This window comes from Microcaecilia unicolor, chromosome 4 (assembly GCF_901765095.1).
Source record: "Microcaecilia unicolor chromosome 4, aMicUni1.1, whole genome shotgun sequence".
Taxonomy (NCBI): domain Eukaryota; kingdom Metazoa; phylum Chordata; class Amphibia; order Gymnophiona; family Siphonopidae; genus Microcaecilia; species Microcaecilia unicolor.
In genome coordinates, this window is record NC_044034.1 from 349,855,311 (window position 1) to 349,873,801 (window position 18,491).

At 46.2% G+C, this 18,491-nt stretch overlaps 1 protein-coding gene across 1 annotated transcript in view; it reads right to left on the minus strand.

Annotated features, from left to right (window-relative positions):
* F5 (coagulation factor V) overlaps positions 1 to 18,491 on the minus strand; it is a 154,502-nt gene that overhangs the window by 24,903 nt on the left and 111,108 nt on the right. The window contains 1 exon segment of the mRNA XM_030202234.1: positions 10,245 to 10,339. Coding sequence (XP_030058094.1) covers positions 10,245 to 10,339 — 95 coding nt within the window.

Genomic DNA, 18,491 nt, shown 5'->3' on the forward strand with positions numbered 1-18,491 from the left:
TCCGTCGTCATTTTTACTGCACTGAAGAGTTCTGCCTCGGTACCGGCGATTCAGAGTCAGCCTTCTGCCAGCGTTGGGGCTTTCTCTTCAGGTGCGTCTCACTCCTACCTCTGCGGAAAAGAGGAAGTTACGTTAGAGTCCAGGACGCCCCTGAGGAGAAGCCCCGACGCTGGCAGAAGGCTGACTCTGAATCACTGGTGCCGAGACAGAACTCTTCAGGGCAGTAAAAATGACGACAGGAGACAGCAGCTGCAGGCTGCAGAAGAAACGGGGAGAAAGATGCAAGACTCTGGGGGGGGGGGGGGGGGGGGGGGGGGGAGAGCTGCCCAAGACGAGTGGAAGTGAGCCTTTCTAGCCCAGTAAGGTTATCAATAGAAATCAAACAAAATAAAACATGGAAAAGAAAATAAGATGATACCTTTTTTATTGGACATAACTTAATACATTTCTTGATTAGCTTTCGAAGGTTGTCCTTCTTCCTCAGATCGGAAATAAGCAAATGCTTATTTCCGATCTGAGGAAGAAGGGCAACCTTCGAAAGCTAATCAAGAAATGTATTAAGTTATGTCCAATAAAAAAAGTATCATATTTTCTTTTCCATGTTTTATTTTGTTTGATTTCTATTGATAACCTTAAGAGTGGACTAACACGGCTACCACACTCCTCTAGCCCAGTAAGTAAACAAGGAAGCCAATTTGGTTAATGTGTTTCCCCAGCGTGACATCCTCACTGCCTTCAGCCCAAACAAAACAAACAAATTTTTGAGCTGCTGCATCCAGGTTGTTCTTGATTGTTGATCCGTAACAGGGCTAAAGCTGTTTCTGTTAATATACTGTCAAAATTCAAAGGCACTTCTCTACTAAATTATAAACTCAAAACAATTTGCACAGTAGAGGATATTGGAAAGTACAAATATGCTGAAACGGGTTGTACTGGGTAAGTCTCATAAGTGCACCACGGCTGGTATCACTTCACTCCCGCGGTGAACCTCTCACCGTGTGTATATTCTAATCATTGACTATACCCCCAACCTACCAATTCTTAAATTTCTTCTCTCTTTATTAATAACATTATGTAAAAATTGAGGCAATATGTTACTTATCTCATTTTCAAACAGGTGTGCTCACAAACCCCGACAGGTAGCCTGTTTCGCAATACTTGCTTTGTCAAGGGGGAGCCCTTCACCAAATATTTGATCGTAACGCCCTGACTGAACTGTGGCCCTCAAGGTCCATAGTTGCCCATCCCTACGTTAAAGCAACGGATAGAGCTCTGTGGGAGAAGGGTTCATAATCCCATTGCTGGTCCTTGTGACCTTGGGCAAGTCACTTAACTCTCCCTTGCCTCAGATACAAATTCAGATGTCAAATAATTTATTTATTTGGATTTTGCTCACATGTTTTTCAGTAGTAGCTCAAGGTGAGTTACATGTGGGTACCCTGGATATTTCTCTGTCCCAGGAGGGCTCACAATCTAAGTTTGTACCTGAGGCAATAGAGGGTTAAGTGGCTTGCCCAGGATCACAAGGAGCAGCAGTGGGGTTTGAACCAGTCACCTCTGGATTCTTCTGGATTGCAAGACCAGTGCTCTAACCACTAGGCCACTCCTCCACTATAGCAGCATTCCATGTAGAATCTCAGATAATATCAACATTCCATATAGAATCTCAAATAGTAGCAACATTCCATGTAAAATCTCAGATAGTAGCAACAGAATCTCAAATAATGTATTTATTTGGATTTTGCTCACATGTTTTTCAGTAGTAGCTCAAGGTGAGCTATATTCAAATATTCTGGATATTTCACTGTCCCAGGAGGGCTCACAATCTAAGTTTGTACCTGAGGCAATGGAGGGTTAAGTGACTTGCCCAAGATCACAAGGAGCAGCAGTGGGATTTGAACCAGCCACCTCTGGATTGCAAGACTGGTTCTCTAACCACTAGGTCACTCCTCCACTCCACTCTAAATATGTGTTCTTAATTTTTTTTCTGGATATTTATATTTAGATGCAAGTAACAGATGCCAATGTGTGCTTTGAAGTTTTGTTTTGTTTTTTTAACCATGGCCACTTTAAATTTAAATGCAGGACAGGAACACCAATGTGTGCTTCACATTCGTGTATGCTGTTTCTCACAACCAGTGCTCATGGGCTTGAAAGGGCTTCCTTCTGCTTCCAAAAGTAATCAAAACCTGTAGATTTTGCAGAAAGAATCATGATAGAAGAGAATCATGAGAAATCCTCTCTTCCAACACCTTAATGCCTGCTCGAATCTAGCGTTCTTTTCTGATCATTGGGGACGAATACAAAATTACTTCATTTAAATGAGCATGACTATATTTGCATGCTATTTACTACTACTACTACTACTTATCATTTCTATAGCGCTAGTAGACGTACGCAGCGCTGTACACTTGAACATGAAGAGACAGTCCCTGCTCGACAGAGCTTACAATCTAATTAGGGCAGACAAACAGGACAAACAAGAGATAAGGGAATATTAACGTGAGGATGATAAAATAAGGGTTTTGAACAAGTGAACAAGGGTTAGGAGTTAAAAGCAGTATCAAAAAGGTGGGCTTTTAGCTTAGATTTGAAGACTGGCCAGAGATGGAGCTTGATGTACCGGCTCAGGAAGTCTATTCCAGGCATATGGTGCAGCAAGATAAAAGGAACGGAGTCTGGAGTTAGCGGTGGAGGAGAAGGGTGCAGATAAGAGAGATTTACCCAGTGAACGGAGTCCCCAGGGAGGAATGTAGCACTAATTGCGCTAAGGCCCGGCACACTCATTGTTTGCTGCACTAGACCCCTCTGATCATTCTGCGCTGGTAAATGCGGGCACTAGTACGGTGCTAATGGCCTGTAGCGCCCACGTTTACTTTTGATCATCAGGGCCTTAGAAACACAGCCAGTTATTATTCTCATGCTGCCACAGTGATTGGTTTTTCTTGCCAGTTTGGCACTTAGGGTGGAGGGGAGAAACCCCCTCCCCAATCCCTCCAGTGGTGTGCTGCTCTATAGCAGCTGCTTACCAAATCCAAAATGTGCCTAGTAGCAGTTGTAACTCCCGATATTGATGTGACCCCCCTCCCCCTTGAAAATGTCCCTGCCCTGGGGCAGTGGGAGGAAGGATTTTCAGGAAGGTCACTACACCAAGGAAGGCTGGGATTGCCAGCCTGGTGGATGGATTTGGGAAGGACCAGGAAGTGATAAAAGGGACTGTGTCTGTAAAATGGCGGTCTTTGTTTGCCCCCCCCCCCCAGGACCCAAGCACCGAGGGGGAAGTCCTGGATACAAAAGGTAGGATTTCTGCAATATTCATAGGATGAAGCCCTTGCCACAGGGCAGAGGGTGCCTGCAGGGGATTCACAACTTGGGAGCCAAGAGGAGTATTGGGGGAGGGGAGAAGACACCCCAGGTAGGAGAGGGAAAGCCTCACTTCTGGCAGGACATTCAAAGGGTATTCAGATGGGCATCCTGATCTGGGATGGGACAGGAGTAAAAGAGAAACTGTACTGTTGATGTACAATGACTGTTTGTGTTAAGTTGACAATGAAAGGAAAATTGTTTTTTTGTTACATTTGTACCCTGCGCTTTCCCACTCATGGCAGGCTCAATGCAGCTTACATGGGGCAATGGAGGTTTAAGTGACTTGCCCAGAGTCACAAGGAGCTGCCTGTGCCTGAAGTGGGAATTGAACTCAGTTCCTCAGGACCAAGGTCCACCACCCTAACCACTGGGCCACTCCTCCACTGTTGCTACTATTGGAGATTCTACATGGAATGTTGCTATTCCACTAGCAACATTCCATGTAGAAGTCGGCCCTTGCAGATCACCAATGTGGCCGCGCAGGCTTCTCCATGGAATGTTGCTAGTGGAATAGCAACATTCCATGTAGAATCTCCAATAGTATCTATTTTATTTTTGTTACATTTGTACCCTGCGCTTTCCCACTCATGGCAGGCTTACATGGGGCAATGGAGGGTTAAGTGACTTGCCCAGAGTCACAAGGTGCTGCCTGTGCCTGCAGTGGGAATTGAACTCAGTTCCTCAGGACCAAAGTCCACCACCCTAACCATTAGGCCACTCCTCCACTCTGCTATATGAAACTGCTATATGCCCTGGCTGTACATATCAATTTGCAGTGTGAACTGTTTTAAAGTTACTGTTAAGTAAAAACCAGTTTGAAGTTTAATCCAATAATTGCTGGGGGGGGGGGGGGGGGGGGGTTGCACGAGAATGGACTTCAGAGCGCTCAGAAAAGAATATCCTTTGGCCTACTTGGATTTAGCCCGAGCCCGGCCTGTGCCCAGCTCGCTTGAAGTCCCCCATCTATTTTGTAATCCCTGGTCCTGGGTACCTGGCCTGGGGAGCTTAGCCAGCGGCCCTGAAGGAGGGGCGAGCCAGGAGTTACATTGACCTTTTAGGACACAGAAATAGGAACAAACACCTACGAACTTGCCACAACCTTATCTCGCCCAAAACATACCTAGACCACGCTTCCTTGCCATTTGTATGCACTTGGGTTTGATATGTGCATAGCCCAGTTTTCTAAAATATGAATGTGAAGAAACAATGGGGGTCTTAGGACCGCTGGTGTTTTTAGCATGCGTTAAAAATAGGCGCACACTAAATACGAAAGATGCCCATAGGAATACATTGGCGTATTTAGCGTTCAGTGCGCACCTATATTTAACATGCTCTAAAAATGCCAGCGTGCCTAAGTAAAAGACACCCAGTGTGTTTTTAAGCCTGTAAAATATATTAGATATTTTCCTGTTTTAATTATGTCCTGAAGTGTTGCTTCAGTCTTAGCCCGGGAGAGGAGAGAGGCAGATCTCTTTGCTAAGGATCTATGAACAGATCCCTACCCATCTTCAAATCATTGCTCAAAGCCCACCTCTTCAATGTCGCCTTCGGCACCTAATCACTACACCTCTTCTCAGGAAATCTCAACTACCCCAACTTGACATTTCGTCCTTTAGATTGTAAGCTCTTCTGAGCAGGGACCGTCCTTATTTGTTAATTTGTACAGCGCTGCAAAACCCTAGTAGCGCTCTAGAAATGTTAAGTAGTAGTAGTATATGTTCTGATTTCCCCAGGTACTGTTTAAACAGTATACAAATGTTTAGTTAACGTTATAATTGATCCATATTTCAGTTACCTGTTAAGGTTCTGCTGATTGCACATTTTTGTTCCTTGTTCTGTTTTTAAGACAATAAATAATTTAGTTTATTGCCTCTCTGGACTGATAAAGAATCCTGGTGGTTTGTGTGTTTGGTCTGTGAGTGCTTTCTGGAAACTGAGGGATCACTGGGAGTGTGGCCTCCAGTAACCTAGAAATAACTGGGGATAATCAGGGATGCCGAGAGACTGGGCCAGGCTTGGGGCAAGGCCGCCCCCGAGGTTGTTGTCGCTGCACCCGCCCCCCCAGGCCGCCGTGCCACAGTCCCCACCTGCCACCAGGCCGGGCCCCCTGTATTGAAATCATCACAGTGCATCACCTGTCACCTCGCTCCGTGACTGAAAGCGCAGCCAGCAGCAGCAGATTGGATTTGCCTCCCTTCGGGCCTTCCCTCCCTGTGTCCTGCCCTCACGGAAGTTACTTCAGACGAGGACGGGACACAGGGAGGGAAGGCCCGAAGTGAGGCGAATCCGATCTGCTGCTGCTGGCTGGGCTTTCAGTCACGGAGCGAGGTGACAGGTGAGATGCTGTAATGATTTCAATGCGGGGGGCCCGGCCCGGTGGCGGACAGTCGACGGAGCCGAGGGCGGGTGAGATCGGGGACTGCAGTGCTGGGCCCCCCTTGAAGGCCCGGGCCCGGGGAATTTTGTGACAGGGGACTTGTACGTTCATGCAAGACAAACGTTTAAGTACTGGATTATGCACATATCAAATGCAAATAGTAAAATGAAGGCCTAAAATAGTTTTTTTTTGTTGTTCATGTTGTTTCAACAAATGTGCAGCCCTTATAAAAACTTTCTTATTTATTACACTAATTAATAATCTGTTTTTTTGCCATCCAGCCAGGGAAGTTTGTAGTTGGTGTTGGTCCCTATAGCCCTGCTCCGCTCTGTACACCGTTTCTCCCCGGTTGCTACAAGGAATGACCTGAACAGCAAGGCGCTGTTATTTCTAAGGGTGTGAACATTTCTTTTGTGTCTGGGGAAGGTATTTACAGCCAGTATTTGCTTTGTTTCATGGCTGTTTCTTTCACTTTTCATGTTTGCTAAATGAAATGAGGAAAAAAAAAATCCAAAGTTTGTTCAGTTTGATCCATTTTCAAACAAAACAAAATGAAATCACGCTGCTTCACTTCATTTTCCATTTTAATTGAAAGCATATGCACATCCCTTGTCATTCTTTGTATTTAAGTCATTCTACATGAATTTGAATAAAACCTTTTGGAACAGCAGAATTGGTGTCTGGTTTGTAAACAAAACAGAAGGAGCTAGCCAAGCGTGAAAAGACAAGGGTCCAGTTCAGTGGCATTCCTAGGCTGCCTGACACACGGGGCGGATCGCCGATGCGCCCCCCCCCCCAGGTGCAGCTCGCCCCCCCCTACCGGCGAAATTACACCCTCCCCCCCCCCCCGAGTGCATTTTTACCTGCTGGGGGGGTGCCACGCGCCTGTTGGCCGAGTCCACTCGTTCCCTCCCTGCTGCTCCCTCTGCCCCGGAACAGGAAGTAACCTGTTCCGCGCAGAGGGAGCAGCAGGGAGGGAACGAGCGGACTCGGCCAACAGGTGCGCGGCACCCCCCCAGCGGCGTGCACCCGGGGCGGACCGCCCCCCCCCCTTGGTACCCCACTGGTCTAGTTGCAAGAGTCTGTTTGCAGATGCAGGGTGTGAACCTCTTCTAGCCAAGGGCAGCAGAATAAAATTGGTTGTGCTTGCAAAACAGGAGAATATTTCTCACAGTTAAAGGGCCAGTGTAAAAGTAATGGATGCTCTAGGACAGTGATGGCAAACCTATGGCATGCGTGCCAGAGAGGGCACGCAGGGCCCTCTCTGTTGGCATGTGTGCCCAGCCACTTTCCCTCCATCTTTCGTTCCAGAGCTGCCTGTAATGGCAGCGCTCGCAGCAGTGGCCGCTACAAAAAGAAAAAGCAAAAATGTTTTTTTTAAAAGCAAGCACGGCACCGCAGGCAGCCATCACGCATTGGCTGTTTGGCTCTGCAGCCACTCCTCCTCTCACCTCCCATGTCGCTGCGCTCCTCCGGGGTTCTACTCCAGGGGCGACGTGAGAGGCGAGAGGAGGAGCGGCTGCAGAGCCGAACAGCCAGTGCCTGATGGCTGCCTGTGGTGCCTGTTGGAGTGTCAGCTGAAGAAGTTGGGCCTCACCCCGACGAGGTAAGTCAAGAGATTTTAAAATTCGGACGGAGGGAGGGAGGCGGCCTGGAACTCGAAGGAAGGGAGGGAGAGACGACGACCCTGGAGGAGGGGAGAGGAGAGACCCTGGAACTGGGAGAGGGGATGGGGGACCCTGGAACTGGGAGGGAGAGGGGAGGGAGAGACTCTGGAACTGGGAGGGAGGGAGGGAGGACGGGGACCCTGGAACCCGGGGGGAGGACCCTGGAACTGGGAGGGGGGGGGAGGAGGGAGGAGGGGACCCTGGAACTCAGGGGGAGGGCCGACTCTGGAACTGGGAGGGGGCCTGGAACTCGGAGGGAGGTGGACGGGGGAGGGGGGAAGGGGAGGGGGAGGGGGAATGGCACTTTTCGATAAATAATTAGATTTTGGGTTGCTGTTTGGGCACTAGGTCTCTGAAAGGTTCGCCATCACTGCTCTAGGAAAACCTTCTGCATTATGCACCCCCTTTAATTAACTTCCAAGCCCCTAGTTCATCAGCTCAAGGTTTTCATGCTACTACTACTAATCATTTCTATAGTGTTACTAGACATACACAGTGCTGTATACATTATATGTAGGTACTTTCTCTATCCCTAGAGGGCTCACAGTCTAAGGACCCTGTTTACTAAGGCACATTAGTGTTTTTGACGCGTCTACAATTAGCACATATGTTAACCGTGTAGGTTCCTATAGGGATATTGTAGGCACGTACACAGTCAATGCGCCCATAACATGGCTTAGTAAGGGCCCTAAGTTTTTTGCACCTGGGGCAATAGAGTGTTAAAGTGATTTGCCCAAGGTCACAAGGAGCTACAGGAGGAATTGAACCCAGGTTACCAGGATCAAAGTCTGCTGCACTAACCATTAGGCTTCTCCTCTTGCCTAACAGTTAGTGATTCATGGTTAAACTCAAACACCATGATCATCCCAACATCACAACGCCCAAAACAATTGTAAAAATGCATAGCACTTCTTTGTATGTACATATACACGTATGTGTGTGTGTGTATATATATGTGTGTGTGTGTGTGTGTTTGCGTTTGTTTGTTTGTTTAATAAGGGCAATTTCTATAAGTCACTCAGGGGTCCTTTTACTAAGGTGTGATAATGGATTTAGCGCATGCTCATAATTAGAGTATGCTAAATGATAAGACGCCCATATTATTCCTATGGGTGTCTTATCATGTAGTGTGCTCTACTACTACTACTACTTATCATTTCTATAACGCTACTAGACGTACACAGCGCTGTACACTTGAACATGAAGAGACAGTCCCTGCTCGACAGAGCTTACAATCTATCGTGCTAAATCTGTTAGCACACCTTAGTAAGAGGATCCCTTATTTATTTATTACATTTGTACCCTGCGCTTTCCCGCTCGTCGCAGGCTCAATGCGGCTTGCATAGTAACAAAAGAATACAATCTGAAGTATCAAAATCAGCAAAGGAGGTATGTGATAGGACAAATGAACAAGGAGTAAATGGGATAAAAGAGGTATGAGAGAAAGGATAGGGATAGGTAAGGAGGTGGAGCGATAAAGGAGAAGTTGAGGAAGAGCATAGAGGGTAAGAAGGTTGGTAGGAGATATTATCTGAGTCATTGTTGTTAATGATTAGATGAACCGGTAAATAGATGGGTTGCTTATGTTTGCTTATGGTAGGTCAAGTCGTTGGGGTAAACCTGTTTGAATAGATGTGCTCCTATTTCCCTTAGGGATCCTTCTATTAAACTGCTGTAAAAACAGCCTTAGTACAACTTTATTCCTGGTCATTCCCGTGCGCTAAGGCAGTTTTACTGCAGCTGTAGAGAGATGCGGTAGCTGCAGTTGTAAAATGCCCATATTTTCCATTTATTTAATTCATGACCATACGCTAATGTTACCATTGACACATGCCCATCAAAAAAAAAATTTACTGCAACAGCACTCACATAGCTATTCAATAGGCAGTAAGGACTCCCACATTAACCATGGGCTAACCAGTTACTGCGAGGTAATATATGTGCTAACTGGTTAGTGCAGGAATGCCCACTCTCCTTCCCTGACACACCCCCTGAAAATAATTTCCAAAAAAATATTTATCGTGCCGTTAGCACACAAACATGCAAAAACTAACGCAGAACATTTTAGCACGTCCTGCATTAGTCAATTTTTGCTGCGTTAGGTGCAGTGGTGTAGCCATACCACGATGTGGGGGAGGGGGGGGTCCAGGGCCCAAAGTGGGAGGGCACATTTTGGCCCGCTTCCCCACTGATCCCCCGCGTCACCACCGCCACCTCACATACCTTGGCTGGCGAGGGTATCCAACCCTCACCAGCTGAAGCATTTATCCAGCGCTGGTCTCTCCACTGCATTGCCTGCCCTGCTCTTCCCCTCACGTCACGTGCATGCTTGTTTTAGCGAAACTGAGCATGAGCAACGAGCATGCACGCGATGTGAGGGGAAGAGCAGGGCAGGCAATGCAGTGGAGAGACGGAGACCAGCACTGGATAAACACTTCAGCTGGCAGGGGATGGGGACCCCTGCCAGCCAAACTAGGGGTCCCAGAGCCAATTTGGAGGGGGGGGGGGGCAGGCTCCTGTGGACCCCTGTAGCTACGCCACTGGTTAGGTGCTCATTAGTGCTTAGTGCAGCACAGTAAAAGGACTCCTTATTTGGTAAATGAGCTATTTGAAAATTGCCCAGTCTCCCTGTAGATAAAAGAATGTGTCTATCAGGATCTATTGCTTTGTTCTGACTGCAGTTTGCAGACCCTTGGAAGGTGCTACCATAGGCACTTGCCTGGTCTTGCCTAACAGCTAAGCCAGTTTGGATTAAAGTCCATTCCCTTACTCACCTGGCAGCTTTTTCCCCCTACACAGCATGACAGTAAAATAGAACAATACCAAAGAAATACCTGGATCCAGGGTGATTCTGTTCTGTTCACTTCTGTACTCCAAGCATTGTATGTTCCTCCATTATTTAATCTTGCCAGATGAGGCTTCCAAGGATCTAGCCAAACATGCAAGCGAGAATCAAGCAAAAACATTGGAGACGTTCCACACGAGATTTAAGAAATATCAATTATTTTTCTGTCACGTATTGCACTGGGTTGCCAATGTAGGCAAAATATAGAGAGGGGCATAATTGAAAGGCGCCGGCCAGATAGCTGGCCAGCCATCTCCGGGGCCGGTGCCACAAGCGGGCGGAGCCAACCGTATTTTCGAAAAAGATGGACGGCCATCTTTTTCTTCGCTAATACGGTTGGGCCCGGCCAAATGTCAGAGTTCGCCAGGGTTGAGATGGCCGGCATCGGTTTTCGGCCATAATGGAAACTAATGCCAGCGATCTCAAACCCGGCGAAATCCAAGGCATTTGGTCGTGGGAGGAGCCAGCATTTGTAGTGCACTGGCCCCCCCTCACATGCCAGGACACCAACCGGGCACCCTAGGGGGCACTTCTAAAAATTAAAAAATAAAAATAGCTCCCAGGTGCATAGTTCCCTTCCCTTGGTTGTTTAGCCCCCAAAAACCCACTCCCCACAACACTACACCATTACCATAGCCCTAAGGGGTGGTGGGGGGCACCTACATGTGGGTACAGTGGGTTTCGGGTGGGTTTTGGAGGGCTCCCATTTACCACCACAAGTGTAACAGGTAGAGGGGGGATGGGCCTGGGTCCACCTGTCTGAAGTGCACTGCACCCACTAAAACTGCTCCAGGGACTTGCATACTGCTGTCAGGGAGCTGGGTATGACTTTTGAGGCTGGCATAGAGGCTTGCAAAAAAGTCTTTTTTTGGGTGGGAGGGGGTTGCTGACCACTGGGGGAGTAAGGGGAGGTCATCCCCGATTCCCTCCGGTGGTCATTTGGTCAGTTGGGGCCCCCTTTTTGAAGCTTGGTCGTGAAAAAAAAGGGTCCAAGTAAAGCCGGCGAAATGCTCATCAAGCCTTGCTTTTTTTTTCCATTATCAGGCGAAGCCAGCCATCTCGTGAGCACGCCCCCGTCCCGCCTTCACTACCCTACCGACACGCCCCCTTGATGTTTCGCCGGCTCCGCGACGGAAAGCAGTTGAACCCAGCCAAAATCGGCTTTTGATTATACCGATTTCGCCGGGTTCAGATCGCCGGCCATCTCCCAATTTATGTCGGAAGGTGGCCGGCGATCACTTTCGAAAATGAACTGGAGAGTCTCTGAAACAAGGAAGCAAAGAAAAGAGAGGATATCCATCGGCAATCAAAAGTCCCAGAATTTACTAGGTGGTAGGCAGAAGGCCTGATATGATGGACAAATATCCTCCTTCACTGACGAAGTCTATGGTACCATGAAATAGGACCTTCTTTCTGCTGAGAAATAAAGGTCAATGCAAAAGTCATAGGCGATGCCTTATTACTGGTTTAATTTGGACAAACTAACATGGATTTAACCAAAGAAAGGATTGCCTTATGAAACAGATTATTTTGAAAGTGTTAACATTGGATAGTGGTAAGCAGGTCACTATAGTGTATCTGGGTTTTGAGAAAGTATTTATCCTAACAAAATCTCTCAGTAGAGATTCTCCAGAAAATTAAGTAGAGGAGTGTGGTAGCCGTGTTAGTCCACTGTTAAGGTTATCAATAGAAATCAAACAAAATAAAACATGGAAAAGAAAATAAGATGATACCTTTTTTATTGGACATAACTTAATACATTTCTTGATTAGCTTTCGAAGGTTGCCCTTCTTCCTCAGATCGGAAATAAGCAAATGTGCTAGCTGACAGTGTATATAAGTGAAAACATTCAAGCATTACTATGACAGTAAAATAGATACCATTGGAGATTCTACATGGAATGTTGCTACTATTGGAGATTCTACATGAAATGTTGCTATTCCACTAGCAACATTCCATGTAGAAGGCTGCACAGGCTTCTGTTTCTGTGAGTCTGACGTCCTGCACGTCAGACTCACAGAAGCAGAAGCCTGCGCGGCCACATTGGTGATCCGCAAGGGCCGACTTCTACATGGAATGTTGCTAGTGGAATAGCAACATTCCATGTAGAATCTATAGAAATCAAACAAAATAAAACATGGAAAAGAAAATAAGATGATACCTTTTTTATTGGACATAACTTAATACATTTCTTGATTAGCTTTCGAAGGTTGCCCTTCTTCGTCAGATCGTCAGATTCCAGAAAATTAAAATGTCACAGGATAAGAGGCAATGCCTTAGCTTGCATATTTGGTGGTCGTGCCGGACTCTACAACCATTTTGGAAGACAGTAACGACAAAAATTTCAGAAAGCACGAATAAGCCGTTCCAATGCACGCCGCACTGGTGTCTTTTGGGTCTCGGTAACAGAAGAGGAACTAAATGGCAAAGACGCCTTAAGAGGATTTGTTTAACAGCGGCTAAGAGTGTCATTGCAATGCACTGGAAGAAACAGAGGGCTCCCTCAGAGCTGGACTGGACTCTGAAACTTTCCCTGGTCGGGGAATTGGAGCAACTAACGGACAAAAGAATGGGAAGGTACAACCCATCTTCTGAACTGTGGTCTCGATTTCAGCGATTAACCCAATAAGGACAGTTGAAATAGAGCTGGGAGGGGGAGGAGGGCGGGGAGGGGGGGGGGAAACGTGGGGGGAAAATGAATACGTTTACATTATTGTATTGTAATGATGCTTAATAAAAATATTCAAACATTAAAAAAAAAGAGGCAATGCCTTAGTTTGGATTGAGAACTGGTTAAAAATATAGGAAATAGAGTAGGACTAAATGGTCAGTTTTCTCAACGGAGAAAGGAGAATAGTCTTATTGAGATTAATATGGGAGAAGCCACTGCTTGCCCTGGGATCAGTAACATGGAATGGTGCTACTATTGGATTTCTGCCAGGTACTTGTGACCTGGATTGGCCACTGCTGGAAGCAGGATATTGGACTAGATGGACCATTGGTCTGACCCAGTATGGCTATTCTTATGTTCTTATGGAGTGCCCCAGAGATCTGCACTGGGAGCAGTCCTTTTAACATATTCATAAATGATCTGGAAGCAATGAGTAAGGTAAATAAATTTGCAAATTATCCAAATGGGTAATCACAAGGAAATTGTGAGGAGTTGCAGAAATAATTTGAACCTTGCAAGCCTCCACAATGAAGCATCTAAATGGCAGATGAAATTTAATGTGAACAAATGCAATGCAATGCACATAGGGAAAAATAATTATACCTTTAGGCGTGCAATGATGGTGGCCTTATTAAGAGTCACTGTGGACATCATGTTAAAATCCTCATCTTTGGGGGCAGCAGAAGTCATAGAAACAGAGAAAAATTAAGGCAGATAAAGACCATATGGCCTATCCAATCTGCCAATCCATGACATCTACTATCCTTTCCTCTCCCTTAGAGATCCTGCATATTTGTACCAAGCTTTCTTGAGTTCCGATACAGTCTTCATCTCCACCACCACCATCGGGAGGCCATTCCACGCATTCGCCACCCTTTCCATGAAGAAGTCAAAAGAGCAAATAGAATTCTAGGAATTATGAATGGAGTGCAATACCAAGGAAATCTTAATACCTCTTTATCAATCCATGGTGCAACCACAACTTGAGTATTGTGTGCAGTTCCGGTCACCTCATCTCAAAAAGATATACAGGCTTATTTTCGAAAGAGAAGGGCGCCCATCTTTCGACACAAATCGGGAGATGGGCATCCTTCTCTCAGGGTCGCCCAAATTGGCATAATCGAAAACCGATTTTGGGCGTCCCCAACTACTTCCTGTCGCGGGGACGACCAAAGTTCCCGGGGGCGTGTCAGAGACGTAGCAAAGGTGGGACTGGGGCGTGCCTAACAGATGGGCGTCCTCGAGCGATAATGGAAAAAAGAAGGGCGTCCCTGACGACCACTTGGCCAACTTTACTTGCTCCATTTTTCTTACGACCAAGCCTCAAAAAGGTGCCCGAACTAACCAGATGACCACTGGAGGGCATCGGGGATGATCTCCCCTGACTCCCTCAGTGGTGACTAACCCCCTCCCACCCTGAAAAAAACAACTTTAAAAACTTTTTTTTGCCAGCCTCAAATATCATACTCAGGTCCATCGCAGCAGTATGCAAGTCCCTGGTGGGGGGGAGGGGGAGGTGTGTGTGTGTGTCAGCGGAGGCATAGCGAAGGCGTGGATGTCCTTCTTTCAAACATTTTGGACGTCCTGAACTGCCCCCACAGGAATCAGCCAAATTTCAAGGGAGTGGAGTGGAGGAGTGGCCTAGTGGTTAGTGCAGTGGAACATCGAACGTTGCTACTATTTGAGATTCTACATAGAATGTTGCTATTATTGGTGATTCTACATAGACTGTTGCTGAGTGGAGGAGTGGCCTAGTGGATAGAACACTGGTCTTGTAATCCAGAAGTGGCCAGTTCAAATCCCACTACTGCTACTTATGATCCAAAATCCAAATAAATAAAGGGGGTGTTGGAGGCATAGTAAAGGCATGGACATTCTTCTCACAGAAATAGCCACATTTTGGATATCCTCAACTGCCTGTCGCAGGGATGGAGGCATAACCAAAGCACCTAACACGTGGACGTCCTTCACCCATACTCAAAAAAATAAAAGACATCCCTGACGAGCACCTGGACTTGTGTTTTTTTAAGGTTGTAGTCTTATGTCCTAAAGCAGGATACTCAGGTTGCACTTTGTTGGGTGAATTTTTTTTTCTTTTTTATAACTTGTAATACCAATTGTTTGCAGTGTCAACAGAAGATATAAGTTTTACTTCTACAACATTCACAAAGTAACACTGCGGTAGAGAAGCGATTATCAAATACTGGAATCGTAATCTGATTTTCTATCGCAGTGGTTTCCAAATGTGTCTTCAGGTACCCTCCAGACTGATCTAGCTTTTAGGACACCCATATTCGCATATCCATGCATATTCATGACATACATCACAAAATCCCGAGGACAGATTTGGGAACCACTCATTCATTGCTCAGTTAAAGAAACAGGTTATCAATGCTGGTGCCAGAAAATCATATTCTGTCGTTTTTATGGACTTCTATTTTTACTTTTATTTATTTATTTATTTGTTGTATTTGTATCCTACATTTTTCCACCTATTTGCAGACTCAATGTGGCTTACAATATTTCATCATGTCAAGCGCCATTCAAGAGTAGATAGATAATTAGTTACAAAAAGAACAGGTATAACATAATGGATCTAATCAGTTCAATAAATCAGAAAATAAACAGATTGTCAGGTAAGTATTGATATGTTAGAGTTCCTATTGTTGATTAGTGTGGCACGTCTTATTAAAAAGGAAGGTCTTTAGTGAATTCCGAAAGTTGATAAGGTCATGAATATTTTTCGGATCAGTTGGCAATGCATTCCACAGCTGCGTGCCGATATAGGGAAAACAGGACGCATGTACTAGTTTGTATTTTAGACCTTTACAGCTAGGGAAGTGAAGTCCCAAGAATGTGCGTGCTGATCTTCTAGCCTTCCTGGGTGGCAAATCTATAAGGTCTGACATGGATGATTTTATGAATCAGTGTACAAACCTTGAACACTGAACGTTCCTTAACTGAAAGCCAATGGAGCTTTTCTCTTAGGGGTTTTGCACTTTCATATTTTGTCTTTCCGAATATGAGTCTAGCTGCAGTGTTCTGGGCTGTTTGAAGTTTCTTGATGACATGCTCTTCACATCCAGCATACAGCGCATTACAAGAGAATCATAAAGAATTGCTTCAGATTCATAGAGCCCCTAATTAGCAGTCACATAAAAGATGGAGGTGGAAGATAACCATCCTGTGCCAAGCACTAGAGGCTGGTGCAAGGAGGGTGCTGTATGCCAACTTTGGAAAGGAAGGGGAACAGCCGTGGCTAATGTGGCAGCCCTTCTTGACCATAAATGGCGAATGCCTTTACGGTACTATGCAAGCCACATTGAGCCTGCAAATAGGTGGGAAAATGTGGGATACAACAGGGGCCTATGCGTGGGGCCACAGGGGCCTGGGCCCCACCAGATTTCACCCTGGACCCCCCTACCACAGACCCTCTCCACCTCCCCCTCCCTCCCGCCCGCCCGCCCGCCACCAACCCGTCGCCGATCTTTGCTGGCGGGGGACCCCAAGCCCCCGCCAGCCGAAGTCCTCTCTTCCGTGCAGGATGCAAGTTTCAACGCTTCCTGTTCTTCTGAGTCTGACGTCCTGCACGTACAACGTGCAGAACGTCAGACTCAGAATTTGGAATTCAGTCTGACGTCCTGCGCGTTGTACGTGCAGGACGTCAGACTCAGAAGAACAGGAAGCGTTGAAACTTGCAGCGGCGCAGCCTGCATGGAAGAGAGGACCTCGGCTGGCGGGGGGTTGGGGTCCCCCGCCAGCAAAGGTAAGTGACAGCAGCGGGGGAGGGTGTCATTGGTGGCGAGGGGGGGTCCGGAAATGGCGGGGAGGGGGGATCGGTGGCGCCGGGGGGGGCTAAAATGTGCCCCCTCCCTCTGGCTCTGGCCCCCCCTACCGCCCGAGTCCAGATACGCCCCTGGGATACAAATGTAACAAACAAATAAATAAATAAAATAAATAAATAAATAATATGTTTTGACCTGTGAATGGTAAAGGTATTGCCTTTCTATATAAGTGCAACTGTGCATCAGATAGAGTAATTTATGATCTGGATAGATGCAGTGCCAGCATGGGAAAACACAGATCTACTTCAATCTGCAGAGTACAACAGAACTACAAGCTACTACTTTCTCAAGAAGAATACCACAGATTCACAGTTCCTTTCCTCTGTTATGATAAGCATTGTTGGGAAAACCAATCCTATCCCTTGAAACAGAGCAGATGAGGCCAGAGCTTAGCTTTTACCATCAAGCTTGCTGAAATTAGTAAAGAGAAGGCAGCTGGGCTAACTCAAAGGTATTTGATGCCGTAGGCGATCGATCCTTCAGCACTGGGCATTGACCTAGCTCCCAGAGGCACATCAAGGTCCTACCGCCACTCTCCAGTCCATGGTCTAGAACCCCCTCTCCCCAGGTGATCAGCATTTTCCCACCCTATCCCTCCCAAGGTCCAGCATCCTTCCTTTCCCACCCTATCTCTCTGTCCAGCATTTTATCTCTTTCCAACCCCACCCCCCTAGGTCCAACATCTCATTTATCTCCCCCACCCCCAGGTCCAGCACTTCATCTCTCCTTTCCCTTTATAACCCCCTCCCACCCCCAATCCAAGCTCAGCATCTCATCTCCTCTTCCTTATCCCTGTCCTTTGCCCACTCTAGGCTGGTGCAGGGACTTTGAATCAAGGCTTTCTGTCCTCCCTCTGATGAAAGACTTCCTGTCAGGAGAAGGCGGGAGCTGGCAGTATTTGAGCTCAGGCCACTGCTGCAAGGCTTGGCTCAGATAACTTTGAAGTGACCTTGGGCAGGGCATCCTCAGCAAGAAGGGGTATGCTAGACATGAGAGGAGAGTGAAAAAGGGGAGAGTAGATAATGCTGTTTTAAGCATTTTTTTTTTTTGTATTCCTGTCTTCTTAACCTTTGACCCATGTCAGTGTATTTCAAGTGCTCAGGCAGTCCCATATCAAATGCTTTTACTCTATGAGTTGCAAAAATCGTAGTATGAATCTGCCACCTTCTGGATTATGCTGGTAAGATTTTTTGAGCTGTTAGCTGTAACTTTATTATTTTTTTAGTTGCACCAAGGTGGTAAAGTGCTACGTACTTGAACACCACTTAGGTAGGTGTCCCCTTATACATTTTGTGTTATGAATGCTGTTTAATAATATATTTGTGGCTTTTTGATTTATATCGTAACATTTTAGTAAATATCTTGGTTAAATACATGTATATGTAACTTATGCTCTCTCTGATTGTTTTAATGCATACATCAGTTAATATTGTTTTCAAGTCACGTTTTCCTAATATTATCTTTATTGTAATTATTTATTGATATCTTACAGCCCTGACGCAGCCCTCGCGTGGGCGAAACATGGCCAGTGTTGGGCTTGCTAGTTTTTTTTTCTTAGTAATGAAGGTGGGTTTTGTAATCTACATTCTACTTTCTGATCTGCGTCACTTTAGAGAAAGAGGTAGGCAAGGGTCTGAAATGTTACATTAAATTTAAGTCTGATGTTACAAACAACATAGCCCTGTCTTACGACTCGGGGTCAACATCAAACATATAAACG